General features: G+C 40.1%; 1 protein-coding gene across 1 annotated transcript; it reads left to right on the top strand.

The window, feature by feature from the left end:
* Positions 1–5,606: 5,606 nt before the first annotated feature.
* pik3ca (phosphatidylinositol-4,5-bisphosphate 3-kinase, catalytic subunit alpha) lies at positions 5,607–24,586 on the top strand (the record flags this gene model as incomplete). Its single annotated transcript, XM_084548092.1, has 24 exons — positions 5,607–5,662; positions 5,919–6,087; positions 6,326–6,452; positions 7,234–7,443; positions 7,863–7,957; positions 8,153–8,308; positions 9,261–9,506; positions 9,999–10,084; positions 10,565–10,670; positions 12,131–12,283; positions 12,441–12,575; positions 14,848–14,972; positions 15,169–15,250; positions 15,448–15,612; positions 15,914–16,017; positions 16,132–16,303; positions 16,808–16,914; positions 17,014–17,135; positions 17,597–17,675; positions 17,807–17,977; positions 18,138–18,255; positions 18,766–18,917; positions 19,416–19,578; positions 19,683–24,586. The coding sequence occupies 24 exons, from the start codon at positions 5,607–5,609 to the stop codon at positions 19,788–19,790; spliced, it is 3,207 nt and encodes a 1,068-aa protein (XP_084404218.1). The 3' UTR covers positions 19,791–24,586.
* Positions 24,587–25,108: the final 522 nt, after the last annotated feature.

A 25,108-nucleotide genomic window follows, 5' to 3' on the forward strand; every position in this document is an offset into this window, starting at 1 on the left:
GGGATTTTCCTGTTAGTGAAACCTTAAAATACTGTTCAAGCTTCCATGTTTATTGTAGGCCTAGTTGTATTTATTTTTCATTTTTTTATGTGTATTTTTATGCATGTTTAATGTATTAATATTAATAAATAATATTTATTTATATGTATTTTATGTATGTGCAATATTATTTTTTGTGTATGAGTAACATTGTAGCCCCATTTGAATTTTGTTCTTATTCATTCTTTTTTTTTTTTTTTTTTTATCTATTATTTATTTATGTTTATTTTATTTAAATAGTTTCCTTTCTTTTGTACGTTAACTTATGTTATAAATATTACCGAGTACTTTACAAAAACTAAAATGTGCCACGCCCACAAACACATACAGTTACTTTCATTTTGCAAATTGTTATGATTATATGCTACGTAATACAATAGGCAATGATTTATTTTTTATTTTTTTTTTGTGTGTGTGTGTGTGCGGTTTGAAATATGAAACCTCTCACCATAAACATATCGCAGCGATATATCCCACGCAAGTTTCACTCTCGGTATGTGTTTGTGTGTGTGTGAGAGAGAGGAAGGGAGGAGGGCCCCAGACAGACAGCGTGGCTGCTTTGTCGCAGCAAGACAACTTATTCAGTCGACCAGCGAGCTCATAACATCTTCAGGTGGGGGTCTCTTTCTCACTGAACATGCGGGTCTGTGTTTATTTTCTATAGCCGGACACCTGTGCGGTAACACTAGGAGGGGATTTATTGTCGCTGCGGAGGGAAACGACTGCTGCTGCTGCTGCTGCTGCTGCTGTCACGGATAACTGGCGCAGGAGCCGACAGACAGCTCCGCTTCGCCCGGCGCCGGGAGCCACCACCAACCGGCTGTTTTGGAACCGGAGGGGTGGGCTAGCTGAACGGCTAGCTAACCGTCATTAGCAGAGGAGATTCTTAAAGCGTTAAAACGAATTTCACGTGTTGACGCTCGTCCTAAATGGTGGGTTATTGTCCCAAAAGAGGTACATTTGTACATTTTATTAGACATTTTGAATTTTACGAATGAGTTTTCCAGTGAGAGGATGACAGGGATAGCATTAGCCGTTAGCTAGGCAACAACAGAGCTAACCGTTTCGAACTCATGTACGTTAGTCACAAAAAAAAACATATATATATATGTTTCTAGTGTGAAAGGGGTTGTGTGGCTACAGTGGCTGTGAATTGATTATTTTAATTATTTTATTGTTTTGTACGTGGATCGATGTTGTGCCGTTGTCATCTCTTGAGCTGTCATTCCCAAATAGCTAACCTGCTGCTGCTAGCCACTGTGCTACAGCTACTGATGCAGACTGTGTGTGTGTGTGTGCGTGTTTGTGTGATGTTGTTTGTGTTTTAATTAAAATCTTCCAACAAATATTTCAGTGACAGCGCGACGATGGATTGAAACATGAAGGGTGGAACTGTCCCATCATCTAAATAAGGAGGGCGTCTCTCTTTGGTATGTTTCACACGATCATCCCTCTTCTATCTTTATCTTCTGTTGACATTTAAGCAAATACATTTGTCTATAGTTGATATTGCCAATTTTATGGACTATAATATCAGAAAAAAAAAACAGAAAAACAACCACAGTTTCGCATCCCGCTGCTGAGCAATGTGGTGCAATGAAAAAAAAACACAAATTTATGAAGCTACAGTATATCTTCGAGAGACTGAGCCCACACAACTATTGTGTAGAGCTGTGTGTCTGTATTCAAAGCAAGCTTGTGTCTAGGCCAATGTTTCCCCACTCCCCACATCCTGTGTTGTGAGGAAGCTTCCTCTTTTGTCCTAAAGTGCTTAGCTGCATCCTGATCAGGGTCACAGATCGCAGAACTGCTCAATGGGTGTTTTGTTTTAACTCAGGGGTTTCTGATTTAGCTTGTTTTTTGGGCGCATTCAGTAGTACCCTTCTTTTGGAAATGGAGTTGGATGGTTTCCTTCCTTTCCACTTTCTTATATTTTTGTCTTTGGCACAGCTGAACTTGAAGAGGGTTCTACCGTCCCCTTTTTTCTCAGTATTGCATGTTATACTTAGTGCAGTTTAACCTGACCTTTGTAACACTTTATATTTGCGACACTACCACTTCCTAGTACTACCTACTTCTGGCTTTCCCAGCTTCTCCAGATTACAATTTCATTTATGTTTTCAAAGTTTTTAAACAAATTTAAGGGGTTTCATATAAGATTGAATCATTGGCATTTCTCTTTCAGTTTTATCTTCAACCCTATCTGAGCTTGTTGTCATTTTTCTGTGTTCTGGCACAAGATCGCCGTGTCTTCTTTCTTAGTCATAGCTTCTTTTTTTTTTTTCAATTATCAGTGAGCACAACACTACACTACTTCAAACAAAAACATGATTTGTGGTGATGTGACTTAGAAGCTGAAGGTTGTCCAAAAGATTTAATTCTGCCATTCTTGTCACGGATATGCCCTGTGGAGTCCTCCCAGCTAGGAAGACCCCCCCAAATAAATTTTCAAAGTCTGGCACAGGAGGGCATCCTGCCAGGGGCCTTAACCACTCCATCTGATCTGGAACACGGGGAGCGATGTTGTTGCATGCCTCTTAAACAGAGCAGGGCAACGTGAAACCGATATTGGTATTGTGAAATTAGATAAAACATCACTTGGGGGTCAGATTATTGTATTGATAAATCTTAAGTGTTGTTCCTTCGTGATCTGAAAGGCTGTATTACACTTAAGTGTTTCCTCAACTCGGTTAAGTGCTCTTGTTGAATGAACAGCTTCTGCCTTCTTGACTGTTATATCCTTATCATTAATAATATTTTTTTCACAAAGTATAAAAATCCACCAGCCCTACTTCAGATTAAATATTGTTCAAACACATGACTACTTCCTTGATCCCTTCATTAAAGTGTTACAGAAGAGTTCTTTAATGATTAAGTATTTAGTGATGGGTTGATTCAGTCCTCATAATCTTGTTATACATGCGTAGTCAAAGTGATGGAACATCAGGAAAGTACATGCCAGCACACTAGTATTTCAAGGAGTTGTGATTTGTCTTCTTCATTATTATTACTAGCTATATTTGCTTAAGAGATCTAGTTTTCCTTTTTTTTTTTTTTTTTTTATGATTTATTATTGGTCATAGATTGGCAGACATTTAAATGATGTGTAATATTTCTAAGAGCCTGCACAAACATGTTGTCCCTCCGCTGTGTCTCAATCTGCTGTTGAGTCACTGTGACTGTGTTGTTTTTGTATTTATAAGTGCCGGACCTCAGCTGTCTGTCTAAACTGGTTGTGTGACTGAAGTCCCAGAAGACCCTTCATTTCCTGGCACTCCTTGACCAAAGGTTGAATAAGCCAATATTAACTGGTAAAAAAAAAAAAAAAAAATATTCCAGCTATTTTTCATGACTAATTTTCCTTGAGAAATTGGGAGTATTGTATTCATCTCGAGAATACCTAAACTTTGCAATAAAGCAGCCATATTAGACACTAGAACACAAAAAATCATCTCCTGTTTCATGGTATTATTTAGTATTATTATACACCGATCAGGCATAACATTATGACCACCTTCCTAATATTGTGTAGGTCTCCCTTGTGCCTCCAAAACAGTTCTGGCTCATCAGAGAACAGACATGGGCCTTCTGAGGGTGTCCTGTGGTGTCTGGCAACAGGATGTTATTACTGGGGGCCTTTGGGTCCTATGGGTTGAGGGGAGGGGCCTCTGTGCATCATCCCACAGATACTTGATCAGTTTGGGATCCAGTGAATTTGGAGGCCAGTTCAACACCTTGTGCTGTTTTTCATGTTTTTTTTTATTTGTTCCTAAACCGTTTTTGTGTGTGTATCCTGCTGGGGATGGCTGCTGTCATCAAGGAGTGTCATTGCTATGGGGGTGGGGGTGCCTGGTCTGGTCTAGATGGGTGCTACATGTCTAAGTAACATCCACATGAATGCAAAGTCCAAAGGTTAACCAGCAGGACGTTGTATTGTCCCAAGATGGTCAATGTTATTTACTTCTCCTGTCAGTGGTCATAATGTTACGTCTGATCGGTGCATATTTATCTTCTGTGTATAAGAGGATGTAGGTAGTCTGTAGTCTGAGTCACTAACTTTTATTACGCCCCATTAATACTTTGTTTAACCTAATCATTTTTTAAAAGATCTTTCTTTTTATCTCTTTTTAGACATTTATTTTACAGTATATTAGTTCCCTGCTTCTCAGTCTGAATTCGTTTTATTCTCTTCCTTATATGTTGAGTAGCTCTGCTGATGTGATATTAGTTAATTACAGTCTTATGAAGACCTTTTGCACAAAGTTGTCATTTTTACATTCACTTCTCAAAGGACACTGTCATGTGCAACAAAATCTGTGTTTTTGACTGATCTGAATGGACATGAATCAGTCAGCGTGAGGACGTCTGGCCTCGCTTTTCTTAGCACTCAACAGGACTGAATTGCCATTTAGTTCCACTTTAACTCTTTTTAAATGACTGAACGCAGGGAGTTGAGGGCAGAGATTCACTGGTCTGAAACCAGACTGGGTCAATCTTCTCTTGATTGATCAGGGTTGAACGGAGGTCTAAGTGGCATGGTGCAGTTGCTTTGTGGCCGTCGTTACAGGACTTTCCAATCTTTTAGTAGGGATTGGTGTGGATGGTGTAGGAGACATAAAGCATTGTTAATGTTAATTTTATTGTAAGGTTCGTATTGAAGGTCTTTTGCTTGATCTCAATATTATAGTACCACTTAGGTGCTCTTTGTGCTTGGTGTCGATTGGGGAAGGACTTTCAGATTGTCCAGATTGCCATTCATCAGAATAAATTGGGTTTGAACTGAAAGGTGGGTCATTATCAGATGTCTAAAGAGCTCATACAGCCCCTTAAAAATAATTTGTCCTTCTGTCTGTCAGCCCTACAAAGGCTAGGTTTCTCTCATGATTGTGCCTCATTCTTTATATCCCGGAGAGAAGTTTGACTTGACTTGGACCAAACAGACATGATTGTCTGGTTCAGATTTATTGTCTTTCACAAGAGCAGTGGGGAACTGGAGTGACAGGCTTGTTTAGATAAAGTCATTGTTATAATTTCAGTTTAAAATGAATGCATAACAACATAGAGGTGTACAGCTGCCTCTTCACATTGCTCTGAAGATGTGCACTATGGGGCTTTGTAATTAACCCTTTAAAGCGAGTCTTTCTAGTAATGTCCTGCAATTAAATATAAATTAAACCTCTATCCAAAAACAATCAAACTTGCAGACTTTCAGTAATATAATCGAACTATGTCAGAGTCACACATGCCATTCGTACTCTACGGACAGTCCCCGAACTCGTTTTAGTCCTGCTCATGTGTGGTTGATTGAACTTTTCTGATTAATGGAGCGAGTGCAGCCGTCAGTTTTTAAAGTCACATGGGACAAACAATGAGTGCTAGTTATTGTACATAGGGCCGTCAAGTAAACCGTGCTGAATGAATATACTTAAGTTGTATTTATCAGCTGAAGAGGACTTTCAGCCTGCGCCTTAAACTTTGTTGGTTGGAACTTGGTTCTAAGTAGTTTTGTCTTTCAGGTTGTGCTCTGAAGCTTAACTGTGTGACTGAACTGGGAGACAGAGAGGAAGATGCCACCCAGGCCATCCTCAGGGGAGCTATGGGGCATCCACCTGATGCCTCCTAGGTATGACACACCACAGTGGATGCAAAAGTATTTCTGTAATTACTACTGATTATATAATTGCTAATTTTGTTTCTAAATTTTAAATAAAATCAAACTTTTCCATTTTGAATTTATATATCCAGTCTTGACCAGTTGTTATCTGCCCCGTTAATCAGTAAAGTGGTTCTGAATTGTTTGTTAGAAAAACACTTAATATGTTTGGTCATTTAAAAAGAGATATTGATCGTCTTCATAATTGTGATGTGCGTGTCTGCAGGATCCTGGTGGACTGTCTGCTGCCTAATGGGATGATTCTGACCCTGGAGTGTCTCCGTGAGGCCACGCTCATCACCATCAAACATGAACTGTTCAAGGAGGCCAGAAAATATCCTCTCCATCATCTCCTCCAAGAGGAGACATCCTACATCTTTGTCAGTGTTACACAGGTGAGAACTCACAATCTCAATTTGAATATCAGGTAAGGACACGTTCTAGAAAGAAAGAAAATACAGTTTAGCTTTAGAAATGCTCAGAAACGCAACATGTTTTCCTCATTTCCCAAATCATGTATTCTGCACCTGCAATGCTGTCAACTCCTACAGCAATTTATGACTGGCTTTTATTTTTAAAAAGGAAGAAACAAAGTGGAGTACTGAACACAGCTTGTTTTTTCCGCTCCTACAGGAAGCAGAGCGGGAGGAGTTCTATGATGAGACTCGGAGGCTGTGTGACCTCCGACTCTTCCAGCCTTTCCTCAAGGTCATTGAACCAGTTGGCAACAGAGAGGAAAAGATCCTCAACAGAGAGATTGGTGAGAGTTTATTTTCCTCTAATAGTCTGAGTTCTGTTCTGGCATGTTTATTTAAAAAAAGAGATGTAGTTACAGATGACAAATTCTAAGATGGAATACAGGAATAGTTCATTTTTGGTTCTCTATACACTATTTATAATCGGTCTAAATATGGAAAGAGGAAAAAAAAAGTACAGACACTAAATTTCACTTTATCTTCACTGTATTTTTTTTAGAAAATATACCAAGTAAAATATTTGAAATTATCTAGACAGGGTTTCCACGCGTCCTGGAAAACCTGGAAAACCTGGAAAATGATTGACCAATTTTCCAGTCATGGAAAACATATGGAAAATGAGAAAAAAAGGTCAAATGTCCTGGAAATTATTAAGTTATCCTGGAAAAATATTTATCCTTCCCCTGCCTTCTGACTGAATGCAAACGGGTTAAAAGTTATGCGCATGCATGTCTTCTGGGCAACATACGGCACGGAGCTTCTCTGCTTCTAGCCAGCGCAGTGATTTTGTCGCTAGCTTCAGCAGAGAATTTCTGGCTTTAGCGACTTTTCAGACCCCGCGCCTTGAGACAAAATTCGGGACTACGGTAAGTTGAAAAGTGCCAGTGTCGCTAATATCATTCCAAAGAATGAGCGGGACAGGGGAATGTATTAGTGTATGACATGATAACTTGTCTCTGTAGCAGCTGAAAATGTCCTGGAAAAGTCCTGGAAAATAATTTCAGGTCAGGAGTGGGAACCCTGCTAGAGGTTAAGCTGGCTGATTGTTTTTTTTCTTTCTGTCAGGTTTTGCCATTGGTATGCCTGTGTGTGAGTTTGACCTTGTGAAGGACCCCGAGGTTCAGGACTTCAGGAGAAACATCCTGAATGTCTGTAAAGACTCTGTGGAGCTGAGAGATGCCAGCGGTCCACACAGTAGAGCTCTGTACGTTTACCCACCCAACGTAGAATCGACACAAGAACTTCCCAAACACATCTATAGCAAACTGGACAAAGGTAGGCAGCCTACGAGACAAAATGAAGACAAAATTAATGTTTATTTTTACGTATTTATCGCTTTATTGTTGTTTCTTTGATTGAAACTCTTCAATGATTGTCTTTTATATAAAGCACATATGAAGCTCTTAAAAACGGTTGCAAGCAAGTGAGCATAGTAATCTCCTGTCATACCTAATTGCTGTAGCTAGCCTTACAGGTGATCTATTGTTATGAGTGTGAAAATCAATGTATTGATTAAAGAGCTTTTAGTGGGATGCTATTGTGTTAGAACAATAGTAAGGAGCCACAGTACACGCTTCAGTAGCCCCAGACCTCAAAATAATTAATGTCAGATACTGTGTTGCTGCAAAAAAATTTATTGATTTTTTTCCTCAACCTCTGTCTGTTTTTTTTTTTTTTTTTTGTCTTTTATATAGGTCAGATTATTGTTGTAATATGGGTGATTGTTTCTCCGAACAATGACAAACAAAAGTATACATTGAAGATCAACCACGACTGCGTGCCTGAACAGGTGGGGTGAATATGAAGTCATTCATTAGAGCTCTTTTACGCTGTGCATTTGATTTGAAAACACTACAAAAGTTACACCTGTTAGTTTGCTGAGTGTATGAAAATAGAAGTCCCTTTATAATTCAGTTCAGTCCAGTAATAAATACAGCCCTACCGACCTCAAATGTAAAGTGTCTGCATGTGTCATGTCCTAAAGGTGATTGCAGAGGCCATCCGTAAGAAGACACGCAGCATGCTGCTATCTCCAGAGCAGCTAAAGATGTGCGTTCAGGAATATCAGGGTAAATACATCCTCAAAGTATGTGGCTGTGACGAGTACCTGCTGGAGAAGTACCCCATCAGCCAGTACAAGGTAAGAGACATGTGGGCAAGTACAATATACACACTCAGTATGTTATTCATGGCTTCCCCAGTTAACTAAAAATATGAAAGCCGTTAAATTTGTAAAATCTAATTGCCAGTCTTGCTATAATGTAATGGTTGACTGATTCAGGCACAAATAAAAATGACTTGTGATGCTTTCAGACTGCAGAAAAAGATTTTTATAGTTCACATTGTTGGAGGAAGTGCTCCCCTGTTCGTGAGCAGTATTAGTTCTGAAACTACATTATTAGAGTCCTTTGTTCCTCCTCTATACATGACCTGTAGTCTCACATCCCAAGACGAACGCTGACATAAGTCTTCGCCGATTGGTTGAACGTGTTAATGCAGCACTGGCAGCTGGCATTTTAAAAATATGTGTCGACATATAAAGACACTGATCACACCCAGTAGCTCTTAAAATTAGCCTTAAGAAAGAGAGAAATAGTCACAGAGATAGACCGTCGGTGAAGGCCAGGCTTTATTAAGCAATGACGCATTGTTGTGTGTGGTTGTGTATTGCACAGAACTATGTGACGGTGTCAGATATAGTCATTTTCTCACTTCCCTTTTTGGTTTGGTGTTCCTGAAAGTGTCTTTAAATGACTATATATATATATATATATATATATTTAGTCTATACATTGGAAAAAGGGTATTTAAATTATTTTACACCAGAAGGTCTGTTTTAAATCTCTTGTTTATTGTATTGTGGACATGTTAAAATGTCTGCATTGGTTTCGTTAAAGCACAGAGCCAGATTTGAAAGAGACATGTCCACACGTGCCAGTGTTTCCTCTTCGGTCACTGGGCAGCTGCATGAAAGTTACCGATTGATATCATTGGTTACACTTGGACACGGTGTAACACTAGCAGCTCAGTGAGACTTTCAGCTAACCATCCTTCTCTGTGTCATTCCCCCCCTTCTCTGTCTCTCCCTCTAGTATATCCGTAGTTGCATCATGCTGGGCAGGATGCCTAACCTGATGCTAATGGCTAAGGACAGCCTGTACACCCAGTTGCCTACAGACAACTTCGTCATGCCGTCCTACTCCCGGCGCATCTCCACTGCAACATCGTATATGAATGGTGAGGCAGCTGCCAAGTCGCTGTGGACCATCAACGGGACTCTGAGAATACGCATCCTGTGTGCCACCTATGTTAACGTCAATATACGAGACATTGACAAGGTGGGGGCAACCAGAAATATACCAGTGTCTGTGTAGGTCAGTCACAATTAAACAACAAATACTTTACTGCTTATCAGACATGATGCTGGTATGGGTGGTAGGAGAATAATAGGTATGAATTTAAGTTAAAAAAACAAACAGTAGAGTGATAGGTATTCTAAATATACATTACACAACAACAAGATTCGGTTTTGGCAGTATCCGTTGACTGTTTTCTCAGTTGTTCACCATGTCCCATGTCCAACTTCCTGACATCCTGTTAAAACAAACAGTCATTGTCGAGGCTTCATGTGAACAAAGACCTTTACAAAGGGAAAGGAGGTCTGGTAGCTCATGTTTGTTTACTGTCTGGAATCACATGAACCTAACACCACTTAAGAGTAGTAAAAATTCAGGCTTACACTTCTAAGGTACCGGCCAGTTAATGATTGATACGTTATCTTGTTATTCTCTGACTGTCTCATTTGTTTTCCTCATTCTCTGTACTTTCAGATATATGTGAGGACAGGCATTTACCATGGAGGTGAGCAGATGTGTGACAATGTCAACACACAGAGAGTACCCTGCTCTAATCCCAGGTAACTGACCATTATTCAGGAAAATAACTTCTTAATTCACTTTCACGTTATTCGTCCTGCACGCAGTCTACACCTCTAATTTACCTAAATAAGTTGGAGGCAGGAGAGTAAGTTAACAGTTTAGCTGCTCGATAGTAACACTAAACTGACATATTATGTTACTGCTAAACCTGTGTGTCTCGCCACACTTATACTGGAGGACAGAAATGCTGTGTAGACGAATGCTCGGGGGAACAGACTTCTATTAAAACAACAGAAAGTATTGAGATGCCTGAAATTTGTTTTGCAGAATCCTGTGTATAAAGTTGCAGTGTTTGTGAGCACTCAGTTTTCTGTCAATAAGTCATGTGGTAGTCCTCAAAGATTCATTTTTTGGCCAGTCTTTGGTGATTTAGCTTGAGATTTAGACCACATATATGATATTTTCTTGAATAGAAATGAATTGGTTATCTTTGTATCTCATTGTCATACTCACTACAGGTGGAATGAGTGGCTCACCTATGATATGTACATCCCAGACATCCCCCGTGCTGCCAGGCTCTGCCTCTCCATATGCTCTGTTAAGGGCAGAAAGGGTGCCAAGGAGGTAAGACATAACCCAGTGACTGAAACGAATCTGTCATAGTTGCAGAGACGGAGTTGAATGTCTTTTTTTTGAAGGGCAGACAATGATCTAGCTATTATCACCTAAGAATAGCAGATGGCCTTTGTCAGAACAGTGCTCACCCCTTATATGCCTATAGGTGACGTTAGGCGGTCTGCCCGTTGTGTCAGCCTGACTCGGTATATGTGTCTAAGGAGAATGGAAGCTGTGGTATCATCTTTGGCTCTGTTTAATTACTAATCAGCCATGGGCACTGGGGTGGCAGAACACCTCGACAGAAACACAATCGGCAGAGAGACTTTTCCATACATGGTAGAAAATTCTTTGCTTTGTGCAGCTCACATTGAGGGCATGTTGTGAAAGAGGCGAGTTGCTCTATTTTGAACTCGTATTGGAGTATTTAAACGAAAAAACTGACAGCAGAAAAAGGGAAAAAATCAGATATAGCTAAATTAAAAGAAGAGCTGTCGGCTAAAAAAATTAAATCATAAAATGAAATGACGCAATCGACAAAAACAAGTAGTTTCATAATATATTTTTATAGTGAAAAGCTGGAAGAGAAAGGTGTGTGTGTGTGTGTCTGAGTGTGAATGGCAGACATGGATATTGTAACAGACACCCGGGGTGAGCCCTGTCTCCTGCCACGCCATGCTCGGCTGAGGTCAGGTTAGCGGATGCTCTTTCATGCCCCAGCTGAATTAAAGATAAACACTTTTTTTAACATCAGCCCTTTGTTCCAGCACTTACTATAAATAGGAGCATTTCGACTGGCTGTCTGCATGTAAATCTATCCGCCGCTGTCCTGGCATTTGTCACCTTGTTCCGTCGCTGCCCTTCGTGAGAACTCACTCCCAAGATTAAGATGTTATCCAAACATTTGTCTAGCATTTGTGATTGTGTATCAGATAAAAGCTTTGACAGAAATAGTACAGTTAAATTGTGTTTTAATTGAGGATCAAGAATCAACAACAGTATTAAAAAAGCAGCCACATTCACATACTCAGCCTTTCAGAGTCTATAATGGCAAACCTATCATTATAGTTTGGAAGCTGACATGATATTTAAATTTTGTTCAAGGACTTTAACATTAATTAAATGCTACTAAAACCACTGACAGCACAATAACACCTCTAATGATCCTGTCAAATCCCATGTATACAGTAATCAACAAACCTCTACGTTAAAGGTAAATACACACATACAGAGTTTCAGCAGTATGAGCAGTGAATTCCCAGTTTTAAGATTTAGTAGAGTAGAAATCTGAAATTCTCTTTAGTCCTCAATGACCCTGTTTGTGAATGTGAGTATTACACTAAGGATTATCTGATGTATACCTTAGTCTGAGTCGCTAAAGAAACCTTGACTTCCCAGATTTTGTTTTTGTTAAGTCTCTCTGATTCAGGATGATTGTTCTCCTCTGTTTGTCCGTTTTGTTTGACCAGGAGCACTGTCCACTAGCTTGGGGAAACATCAACTTGTTTGATTATACCCACACTCTGGTTGCAAACAAGATGGCTCTGAATCTCTGGCCCGTCCCTCACGGCCTTGAAGACCTCCTCAACCCCATCGGAGTCACTGGGTCTAACCCCAATAAGGTGATCAGCACCTTTATTTTTTTATTATTTCTACAAATTCATATGTGGATTGTACCAAAAATGGCATATAAGAAGGTATCAGATTTTCATATTTCATTGAGATTTCATTAATTATTTCATAAGATGACGGTATTTGTTTTAAATCTGTGTTGTCCAGGAAACGCCATGCCTGGAGCTGGAGTTTGACCATTTTAGTAGTCCTGTCAAATACCCAGATATGAATGCAGTGGAAGATCATGCAAACTGGACCATCTCAAGGGAACTGGGGTTTAACTACAACCTCTCGGGACAGGTAATATAAGTCACAGCTGTTGAAATCGTGTAGGAACCTTGCAGATGTGGGACTGCATGAGCGGTTTACTCCAGTAAACAAGGAGTGTGTGCTAAATGTTATCACTGGTGACGGCAGATTTGAGTGTGAAATCATACAATAAAGAAAAAATACATTAGTTACAACCTCAAGCATAAGAAACGGCCGACATGTGAACTGGGATATCTTAACACTGGGTTGTGAGGCCTCAAATGTGCTTGCTGTTAAAGGCATTCCTCTTAGTGGGACAATCTGCTAAATTAGCCGAGATAGTAATTAGATGTTATTATCATCACAGGACGTAGTACGAGTCGGGCAATCCTCACATGTGACACACGTGTCCTGAATAATTTAACACATCATCTCACACTGTTCACATCTTCTCTCTTGGTGCAGCGTAAGCACAGCACCATGTGTGTGCTGTCCGAGACAAGCTGTCACGTGTAATTATAGTTAGGTGTCATTGAGTCATCTGTATTATATAGTAGTGTATATAATATTATATAATAGTGTTTACAGTACAGCAGGTTTTGTGAAAGCGGTAACTCAACAGTTAGAACACACTTTAGGGCCGATTGGTTTGTGTATTTTTGGAGAATGGCTGTGACCACTCAAGACATTTACGAGGCTCTGCTAACTCTTCAATTATCCAAACCACCGAGACACAGAGGACTTTTCTCAATATGCATTCTTGCCTGAACACATCGTCAACTTGTGAAACATCCTCAGTCCTTCCCATTGGGCGGTAACTTGTGTGTTCCTGGGGCAGCCAGGTATCCCGAAATGCATTTTAGGGCTGGCGTCAAGAACACAGCTTTTTACCAAATGACCGTACTGTTGATAAGTTTGTAAATGCCCAGATATTCCAGAAAGACGCTTCCATAATTTTCTTACGTGCTCAACAGAGACTTTTTAGATGCTGAGGAAAGGCAAAGAGGTCGTGGTTTGGCGTGGCTGTCTGCTGGCTGAAGCAGGCTCCAATCATAGGAACAACCCTAAATGAATGATGAATCGAGACCTATAATTAAGTATAAAACTCACCGCTGACTCACACTTCGCAAACTATCCCTAACTAACCCGTCACTTTTTTTTTTTTTTTTATGCGTAACTCAGTAGAGTCGGTGTACGTTACTGTCTTCAGTTATTCATGACGGGGCAGATGATGCTCTGTCTTATCAGATTTCTAGATGATGTGTGCCATGAGGACGGTGACTTCTGACGTGTTGATGTGGCACATGGTTTGTTTTGCCTCGTGAGAATGTGATTAATGTGCAAAATGTGAGGAGTTCCCATCTTGTACTCTTCGGTGCAATGATAATATTATCTGGCTTGTTCCTGACCAGAAAATGACTTGATTGCACATCCAGCGTAGTTAAAATCTAAATTAGCTTCATATTTGTACTGTCAGGAATCTGATTGGTTTTTGATAATGATCGGGTAAAACCTCTTTTGCACAGATTTTATGCTTGGCTGACCAACATTCAGGATTAGAAAATATTGTCGGGGTATTAACCCAGAGCCCTAAAATGAACGGTTTGATTTTGGTGTCTACAGAAAATATTTCAGAATTGCTCTGTTATTCCGCAGTTGCATTTACAATATACACTCATTTGCCAGTTCATTAGGTACACTAGTGAAGATAAATGCAAACTAATGTCCTGTGCTAAATCTCAGCTTCATGAACGTTATGGTATTCAGCATTTGTTTAAAATAACTAAGAGAACTGTCGCTTCAACTGTGTAGTACTACTGAAGTGTGTTGTGATTTACCCACACACGTTTCTCTTATTTTGGCAACCCCATTTTAGTCAACAAGTTAAATAACAGAAACCCCGTAAGAGCACCTCTAAAATGATGATGATACTGTTGAATTACCACCTTTCTTACCGTCATGAAGGGGGATTTAGTGCCAGACGGTTGCATTAGACTGCATTTGTTTTCACCTGTGTACGTAACGAACTGCTATATGAGTGTAGATTGTGTTGTTTTGCAATCATAAATGCGTATTTACAGTTGATTTAGAGATGGTAAAAGAGGCTTTTTGTCTGTGTTTAATAAGTTCATTGTTACTTGTTTCTATCCCTCGCTGTGATGACTCATTTTAAATCATCCTCAAAGCCCCTAGCACGGTTGTTGATGTTGTGATTCTACTACAGATTTGTCTGCTGCATTGCAGCTTGATAACTGCGGATCCAGGGTAGATGTTTAATGTTGGTTGTGTAACAGTGTGGTTTCATTTCTGACGTGTGTTTCAGAGCAAACGTGTGGCCAGAGATCACGCGTTGACGGACAGCGACATTGAGCAGCTGAGGCAGCTGAGTAACAGGGACCCCCTGTCAGAAATCACTGAGCAGGAGAAAGACTTTCTCTGGAGACACAGGTAACCTTCCTACCTGGAAATGACTCCACACTACTTTACATAACTCTCAAACTCTCAAAGCGCCACTTTTGGTAAATCGAAGCTTACACGGCATGGAATAGATTTCAGTGACTCATATAAAGCTGTATGTAAATATTAAATTTGCTGTGTGGTTATGACATTATAAATCTAAATTTTAACTTTTTTGGTTTCTAAGGCACTACTGCATGAACATCCCTGAAATCCTTCCCAAGATCCTTCTCGCTGTCAAGTGGAACTCCAGAGATGAAGTAGCACAGGTAACTTCAGGCCATTTCATACTTGCTTGTTGTATAAATATTCTTACATATGACGTGTGTCTGATAAATGAGCTGGAGAGGACGGAGTAAATGATGGATGTACAATGCTCATCTGGCTCATCCCACATGGTTCATGTGGATATTTGTCTCCTCTTGATAAAAAGTCATTCATAGTTCTTGGCTTGTGTGTTTCCCAGATGTACTGTCTGTTAAAAGAATGGCCATCAATCCGTCCTGAGCAGGCCATGGAGCTGTTGGACTGTAACTATCCGGACCCCATGGTCAGGCACTTTGCTGTACGCTGCCTTGACAAATACCTGACTGACGATAAGCTGTCTCAGTACCTAATCCAGCTGGTGCAGGTATGTCTCATAAAGTGCTGAATCTATTGAATTCCCTTGAAGAGCTGACTGTTGGAAGATATTGAGTCTGTACAGTCCACTTGTGAAAGCCTCTCTTCAGCCTGAGTGCCTTTGACATCCTTTCTTATATCTGTCAGAAAGTGGATTTTGTTTGTCCTCTTTGTCTTTCTTGAAAACCGTCAGTGCTGTAATGCCTCAGGTTGTATTTGTGTGTACATGGAGGGGAGACATCATAGCGTTAGAAATGACGATGATCTCTGAGCATCTTGTTCTTTCTTTCCTCTCTCTCCAACTGTTCTAGGTATTAAAATATGAGCAGTACCTTGACAATCCCCTGGTCCGTTTTCTCCTCAAAAAGGCTCTGACCAATCAAAGGATAGGACATTTCTTCTTCTGGCATCTGAAGTGAGTCACCGCTCATGTGCCTTCCTTTCCTTTCACAGACTCATTCCAGAGGGCTAAAAAAAACTCATCTCTCCTCCCCGCTACTGTCTCATCTAACTCTTTGTGGCTTCACAGATCAGAAATGCACAACAAAACGGTGAGCCAGAGGTTTGGGCTGCTGTTGGAGTCTTACTGCAGGGCCTGCGGCATGTACCTGAAGCACCTGAGCCGGCAGGTGGAGGCCATGGAGAAGCTCATAAACCTCACTGACATCCTTAAACAGGAAAAGAAGGATGAGACGCAGAAGGTAAGGAGGCTGCAACACATCCAAACACAATGGAACAGTGTGAGTTCATTGAACTTCATAGTTTTTAAGACCTATATTAGGAAAAGTACGGTTGTATTAACCATCATACAAGTCTGCTGGTAAAATTGTCTAATGTCTATGTGCTGCTTTTATCACAAAATCCAGGATTTGTCAGTGGTTTCTCTAGTTAATTAACTAAAGCTAGTTCAGGAAATTTCTTCAAAACTGACACCATACATAATTCTTTTTAATTACGAGTCATTTTTATGTTGAAATAACCTAATAAACAACCTGGTTTTTATGTTTGAGATCTTTTGTACGTTCTTAAAATGACATCGGAATTCCTGACCAGTTTGCTCATTCAGTTACTCTCTGGTTTTCTATGCATACAGATGCGCTCTCTTTTAGAGGATTACTTTGTTGATGTGTATGGATGCAGGTGCATGTTTGTGAAGAGACATTTGTAATATTGTGGTTGTGTGTGTTTGTGTGTCTCTTGTGAAGGTCCAAATGCGGTTTCTTGTGGACCAGATGAAGAGACCGGACTACATGGATGCTCTGCAGAACTTCACCTCTCCTCTCAACCCTGCACATCAACTGGGAAACTTGAGGTCGGAACATAAATGGAGCTTGGGTGTTTATGTGCATAAATGCAAAAAGAAAAAGAAGAGATTATTTAACAACTAGAATCAATTTTAATGCGCGCACAGGTTGGATGAATGCAGGATCATGTCGTCGGCAAAGAGGCCGTTGTGGCTGAACTGGGAGAATCCCGACATCATGTCAGAGCTGCTGTTTCAGAACAATGAGATCATCTTCAAAAATGGAGACGGTAAACGCACACATACAAACACATGGCCTGTCTGAAACAACACATGCTTACATGAATGTCATTGAATTTGACATTTAACATAAAAGCAAATCAAATGTCTAAATAATGATGCTGATAACACTAACAACAACAACATTTTCATAAACCTGTTATGATATTTATCCATATTTAATATATATATTCTTTGTATTTAGTTGCCTCTTAGTTCACATTACAGAAGAAGCTCTGAAAGCTTCAGCTCTGTTTGCGCAGGAAGAACGGTTCACTTTTCCTTAATTGTGCTATAAAGTGACAATTCCCAGCTCCAAATATTGACACAAGGGCTGTTTATAGGACTGAAGAGCTTCTTGGCTGGCTTGTTTTCCTATTCTAATCAGATCGGCTCATCTTTATAGTGTACAGGTTGTGTTTAATCCCAGGATGTAATTAACTTCCTTCATCGTGTGTGTTTTTTTTTGTAGACTTGCGCCAGGACATGCTGACGTTGCAGATCATTAAAATCATGGAGAATATTTGGCAGAATCAGGGCCTGGACCTGCGGTACTACTTTCCCTCCCGTTACCTCCCTCTCTCTATCCCCCTCTGTCTTTGTGCTTTTCTGCATCCTCTCACGCTTTCTAGCTGCAGCCAGCGCACAAGCTTAAGAAACTCTGCTTTGTGTGCGTCTCCAGGATGTTGCCCTATGGCTGCTTGTCGTTAGGAGACTGTGTGGGTCTCATTGAGGTGGTCCGCAGTTCCCACACCATCATGCAGATCCAGTGCAAAGGAGGCTTAAAAGGAGCCCTGCAGTTCAACTCAAACACTCTGCACCAGTGGCTCAAGGACAAGAACAAAGGCGAGATGTGAGTTCTCCATATTATTTCTACAACATCTTCAATGTCCATTATCTGTGGGATATTAAGTTTTGTAGTTACAGCCCCAAATACTTCTTTCTGCACTTTTGTTGCGTAAGTAATTCACTGGTATATGTGCTTATTTGTGAATTTGTTTGTGTTTGTGCAGGTATGACATGGCTGTAGATCTGTTCACAAGGTCCTGCGCTGGCTACTGTGTAGCTACATTTATCCTGGGGATAGGAGACAGGCACAACAGCAACATTATGGTCAAAGACGATGGACAGGTGACTTGTACACACATCAAAATATGGACCAACCTGCACCCTCTGGTGGATTTTCATCAGTTTTAAAGAATCTGACAGGGATTTGAACATGTTTAAATACATTTGTGGTTTAGACAGTCTTTCCATAAATGTTCCCCATTTACCTCAATAATGTGATGAAGCGATAAAGTTTTTGCTTTTCAATTTATCCACACATCCTCTTTTCTTGCCTTTTCTATTTCACTTGCAGAAATGTTAAATATAAAAGAGAAATTACTTCATCATTTAGTCTGTTTTATTTCGTTTTGGTTTCTGTATTTCCCTTAATGCTTCATTTAACAAATTTGGTGATTTTTTTATTATTTTCTATTCAATAGAAAACCTAGTTTAAGCTTGGAAACAAAGTGTTTTTGCTCATCTTTATAAAATAACTTGATATTGGTGAGGTTTGTGCCGGTGTAGATTTGACGTCAGTGGAGATTTAAAGAACAACTTCCTCTACTCTCCTTCTTTGTTCTGCTCCTCTCTCAGTTGTTTCATATAGATTTTGGACATTTCCTGGATCACAAGAAGAAGAAATTTGGCTACAAGAGAGAGCGGGTGCCCTTTGTACTGACACAAGACTTCCTCATCGTCATCAGCAAGGGATCACAGGAGTGCACGAAGACCAAAGAGTTTGAGAGGTACTGCAGCATTTTCCCTCGTCCCTCTGCTTCATTCATCCAGTCCCTCTGTTAGTCGATGGTTCCTGTTTTGAGACCAGATAACATGAAAGGTTTGATGTTGTTTGTTTATCTTAAACTGGCTTTAAAGGACGACAAAGTGTCACGTTGTGCGGTGTTTGTGATACATTTTCCCCAGTTTCTTCTAAAGCCGATCCTTATATGTATATTTAGTAAATTCACAACATGCGAGCACGATTATACTAATGAAAATAAACATCTTGAAACCTATGCATGAGCCACTGTAGGACGAGGCAGTTTGATCATGATTTGTCTGAACCAAACTATCATAGCACTTAAGTCTCCTTCAGATGGCAGACTGGACATGAAACAGATGTCCTCAGCTGGCTTTGGGTGGGTGCCACTGCCCAACACTAAGCGTCATGTATGCTGTATTTTCTTGTTGATCACTTCTCCGCTCTGCAGCCACTCAGCAAGTCTTTGTTTGTCTCCCTCCAGGTTCCAGGAGATGTGCTATAAAGCTTACCTGGCCATCCGGCAGCACGCCAACCTCTTCATCAACCTGTTCTCCATGATGCTGGGCTCTGGCATGCCTGAGCTGCAGTCATTTGATGACATCGCCTACATCAGAAAGACGCTGGGCCTGGAGAAAAGTGAGCAGGTAAGTGTTTTTTTTTTATTTCATATCCTCCTGTCTGCTCTCATTATATCTTGAGGCCTTGGAAAAATCTCATACTTGGCTCTCTAAACTCTGCACCGGTGCAGGAGGCTTTGGACTACTTCATGAAACAGATGAACGACGCTCACCATGGAGGGTGGACCACCAAGATGGACTGGATATTCCACACAATTAGACAGCATGCACTAAACTGACTCCCACGCCGTCCCGACACACAAAACCCCGCCATGGTGTATGTACTTCGCCCAACACAGCAGTCTTTCAAGGAATTAAGCTTCACAGCAGACACCACATATATCTCACTGATGATGGACGTCAGGAGCTGAAACAGAATTCTTTCTTTATTTTAACGAGGTTCCCTTTTTTTTTTTTATTATCAGCGTTTTCCTTTGGTCCTGGAGATGCCCTCACGCTACCGTCGGCTTGTTTCATGGTCTACACGAGAGCATTTTCCTCGTAGATGTGTCCTACCTGGCTAATGCTCATATCGCTGGCTACTATGCTTCCTCTTCTTTCTTTTTTTTCTCCTCCCTCCAACAAGAACAACCTGGCAACCCAGGGAAGTCTTAACCCCTGCCTCTGCTGCTCATGGAGGAAAAACAAGAAATTGAACAAGCTTTATCTGCCAAGGTTTCTATGTAGCCACAAAGTAAGTTCAACTTCCTTCCCCTCTGCTGTGTCAGTACTGCACTGTTGCTTCACCCCCAAAAAGGAGTTACTTGTAAAACTTTTTTTTTTTATCTTATCACTGCTAAGAAGATGGCGGGCACAACGAACTGTAAATTATTTTACGTCATTCGGGTTTTACTCTTATTTGTTGTACAGTACAGGATTACTGGTGAATGGGAGCTTCTATGATGTCTTCCACCATCCTCATGGTGAAGTTGCCCTTTCCGAGATGATTGGACGTCCACTTTCCCACATGCTAACTCTTTGCGTGGAGATTTGAAATGCTCAAAAAGAAACTGCTGAAGAGTCTTTGGCCTTGTCGAAACAGCCCTCCGTCCTCGGGAACATTTATTTGTTGGTGCGGCTCTGGACTCGTGCGTAAACTTCAGGGTGATGATGCCTCTCCATCAAAAAAACAGCACTTAGAAATAACGAAGTAATATACAGATTTATTATGACTTTTTTTTAATTTATTTATGTGTCTAGTTTTTTTTTTTGACTTTCAAAAAAAAAAAAAAAAAAAAAGAGTCAGCCCCTCACTCAGCTCTTCAGAAACGTGCTATTGTTTTGTATATACTTTGAGTTTTATATTTTTGTGTTACCTTGCTTGCCGCTTCTTCTGACCACCACGAGTGCAGCTGCTCGCCCAGGTTCTCTCCATTATCCAGAGTTTTTCCTTATGTTCACAAATTCAAACTGCTGATGCCTTCCCTTTCCGCCTCTTCCCTGTTTAACTCAAACATCTAATTCGCCCTTACCACTTGTTCAGTTTGTTTCTTTGTGACTAGTTTGCAGCCCTGCTCGGAGTAATTTGTTTGGGAATGCAAAACGGAAAGACTGAAAGTGCCAGTCTCACATTTTGTGAATAATGGGACCTATATATATATATATATATATATATAAAAAAAAAGCCTCTGGCTGTCTGTTTTGTCGGCAAGCAGAGGCCCAGGGGAATGTCACGTCTTCCTCTTGATAAAATGCCTTGGCGTCACAGCGCAAACACTCCACAACACTGCGCACTGTTAAGCCTCACAAACTCTGCCTAAGCAAGTTCTAGTAAACAAGCCATGACAGCACCATTAAATTAAAAAAGTCTTTTTTTTTTTTTTTTTTTTTTTTTTAAGCTTAGGTTAGGTTGATGTCTTTAAAATCTTGACTCATGGACAATTTGTGTTTTATTTTACATTTATTTAATCTTTTTTATTATTATTGTTATTGAGAAGACCAGTGTTTGAGCCATGTTTAAAGATTAAATTACAGATTTTGTTGCAACTCGGATAAAATGGGAACGGTTACGCAAATATAAAGCAAGATGGAGCTGTAAAAGTATTACCTCCACCTGAACGTCCTTCTTATTTGTTGATCATTCGGGAGGCAGAGAACGAAGAGGAAAGAAATGGATTTTAAGCATCACTTTAGCCGTTTGACACCTTGGCTCACTGGGGCAGGGTCGGTTTGTCTAATTGACACAAACACATTTCATATGACTAATTGTTTATGTGTGTGTGCTACAACAGGAATTATACGAAATGCTTACAGGAGGAAAAGTGCAATTTTGGTAAATATCTAGAGAAAACTGAGCAGTTACAGATTGAAAATGTTGTCTGTATCTTTGGTGACGAAAGGCAGAAATCTCAGCTTCCTGGGTGACAGTCACCGGCTCCATCAGTTGAACTGAGAACCTCTCACCTGGTGCACTTTTCTCCTTTCTGAGGAGAGACTGACGTATTTCACGAGAAATGGCAACTTGGGAGTAGCTCTACAAGCCCCCGCACGCTCAGTTGGACGTGTTTAGTTTACCCTAGAGTGCTCGAGTTGTCCGTGGGTGGTTGGCGGTGGGGAAGTAACGGAAAAAGTTTGCACTTTGCCAGTTAAACTGCTGATTGTATTGAAAAGCCAAAGTTGTGGTTTGTTCGGAAGTGGCGCACATGTGTGATGACTGCAGCTTCAACGGCTGGAATGTATTTATTTGCTAACCCTATATGTGCTCGTCTTCTTGTGTTTTTATGTTTTTTTGCCTCCGTCAGGTTTTTCTCTCGAGTCAGATGCAGTGCCGCTAAAACAAACACACACACACACACACACACACACACACACACACACACACGTACACACACACACACTTACACACGTACACACACAGTAGGGTCATCAGCAACTATTCCTTTAGTTTTCTGAACGTGCCAAATCACTGACGCCTGTGAAAGCTAACCGCTGGAGTGGCATCATGCAGTAAGGCATATCAGTTAAAAAAAAAATAAATAAATAAATAAATAAAAAGGTCAGGGTTTGCACTTATTAGTAATTCTAGTTCTCAATGCCTTTTTGTCCACAAGGACTCTGTAAAGAAGAAAGTTAGCGTAGTGTGCATGTTTCTCAAGCAGCATAAACCTGTATGTATGATGTACATTTTTGAAGCAGCATTATTAAGCAGTGTCTATGTACAGTTACCTTTTTTTTTTTTTTTTAAATGATGGTAGGCCTCGTGTGTGACAAACCTGTAGAGCTGTGACTATTCTTTCCCATGTATCCTCCCAAACGATGCCTGTTTGCTTGCCCATATGCATCAATCAGCCTTTCTGCACGGGTTGCAGAGCTTCATTGGCGGGCCCCAATGAAAAACACAATGTATGTACCTACATGTCCACACGTCTGTCTGTGTGTGTGTGTGTGTGTGATGACGCTTGAGGTGATGGTGTCTTTAAATGTTTTGTAAATGTTTTCCCTGCTGGCTGATTTGTGCCAGAAAAACAAGAAAGATGAGAAAAAAAAAAGAAACAAGCTAAAAGTTTTTTCATTGTAAGGAAACATAAATGAGGGGAAACCTTTTTTTTTTTTTTTTTCTTTCATACACGCGTTTTACTTGAAGTGCCATGAATCGGACCCACGGCTGTGTTTTATGTGTGTGAAAGAAAGAGAGAGCGAGAGATTGTGACCGTGCGCTGAAGCTGTTTGATATCAGTAGTAGTGAATGTTGTTGAGATTCACAGTCCTGCATTTCACAGCGAAGACGCCAACGACTTCTTGAGCTGACGAAGGATTGAAGTTGTGTCCGAATTTCTAAAATCATACGACAGCTATTGGTAAATTATCTCACAGAATGTAACAGCATCAAATAACTGCAGATTTCCATCAGCGCCCTCAAAATCAGCATCCAGCTCGATAGCTCGCCTGGACCCAGACAGTTGCACTAGATTTCTTCCCTCCCTAAGGTTGAGGCTTTGATAGCACCCGTGCTTTTTCCCCTTTATTTATCCAGTGGCTCAACAAAGCTCATTATGACAGGATCAGGTTTCAGGAGACAGATTATCACGTATTAATACAAATGGTTCTTGATCGTCTCACTTCTCTCTTCCCTCTCGTGTGCAGAGAAAAAGTTGATCTCTTCAGTTTCTTCCTACAATCATTTGATCTGAGCTCTCATTCAAAGACAATGTGTGGACGTAATACAATTTTATCCAGTGCAATATCACTGCAGTGAGGTCAAGGTAAAGGTTTTGCCGTCACCTGATGGCCGGGTGTTCACGTTTTTGTGTCCACCACCTGAATTTTATTTCGTCCTTTTTTTTCTCTTTTTTATTTTTTTAAACACTAACTGTGTTTTGAAGAGCTCTCGAATGGGCTGTGGACAGAACGAATGTCTTGGATCAAGGAGAAAATATAATAATTCAATCAGATTTTCAGAAAAAACGACTAAATGTTCTGTTTTTTTTTTTGTTTTTTTTTGCTGTATGCAGTACTTAAACAAAACTCCCATTACACCGTGTCACTAATGTATTTCCATAACGTGCCATGCTGTCAGAACTTTAACCTATACTATGAATGAATGTATAACGGGCCAATGTATTGTTTCCCCATAGCCTACCTGCATGAGACTGGGTGAAGATGAATATTCTTGTTACATTTTCTTTTTCTACTTCATCTGAAGATCAGCCATACTGATGTTTATAAATGAATGCCTTGCGTTTGCTCCTTGTAGTTTCTAGGGACAACCCCCACTGTAACTTGCTTTTTTTTTTTTTTTTTTTGTCCTTTTTCTAATTTATAAATATATATTGTTTCTCGTTTTGACGCCCCGGTCACGGAGTAAAGGTTTGTACCCTGACTTACCGACCGACCGACTGACTGACTGGTCATCTGAGTGTCCTGTGAAGATGAACAAATAAATTTGTTAAAGATTCACCCGGCTGTGTTTGCTCTTTCACTTTGCCCTCTTTACAAAATAAGTCTTTACTGAAAACAAATCTGTAAATTTTCCTAATGATGTTAAAGGTTAAATGCATATTAGGGAATTTATTTTCCTAGAGAAGGATTTCCACCAATGTAACATTACAGGAACAAAGGTTTAGTCTTTTGTCTTCAATGTTTGTTGAATTATTTCAGTCCAACTGTGAATCTGATCGTGAATCGTTTAAAAAAAGAAAAAAAAAAAGGTTCAGTGACTTTGTTAAAGGAAGAAGTCAGTGGATTTTGTTAAAAAGGTTCGGTACTGATAAACGTCTCAAATAAAAACAGCACACAAACAGTTTTATAATTTTTTTATTATTAAAGATTTTCCACTTTGAGAGTGAAAATCCTTTTTGTTCTTTTTTGTTGAGTAAACTTAATCACTCAGAAAACTGAAACTGACGCTGCTTGCTTAACCAGCAATTTAACAATTTTTTTCTTTTGCTTTTAGATGAGTTACAAGAACTAGAAACTGGATTTCCTTTTTTGTTTTTTACCTAAATAGATTCTTTATAATGTTAAAAGTGACAATCTTGCTCTCTTTGGCAATCAATGGTAACTGCAGGTGTGTTTTTGAACCGTTTCACTGTCTGTTCACGCCTTGTAAATTTGTGTG

This window comes from Chelon labrosus (assembly GCF_963514085.1).
Source record: "Chelon labrosus genome assembly, chromosome: 7".
Classification (NCBI taxonomy): Eukaryota; Metazoa; Chordata; class Actinopteri; order Mugiliformes; family Mugilidae; genus Chelon; species Chelon labrosus.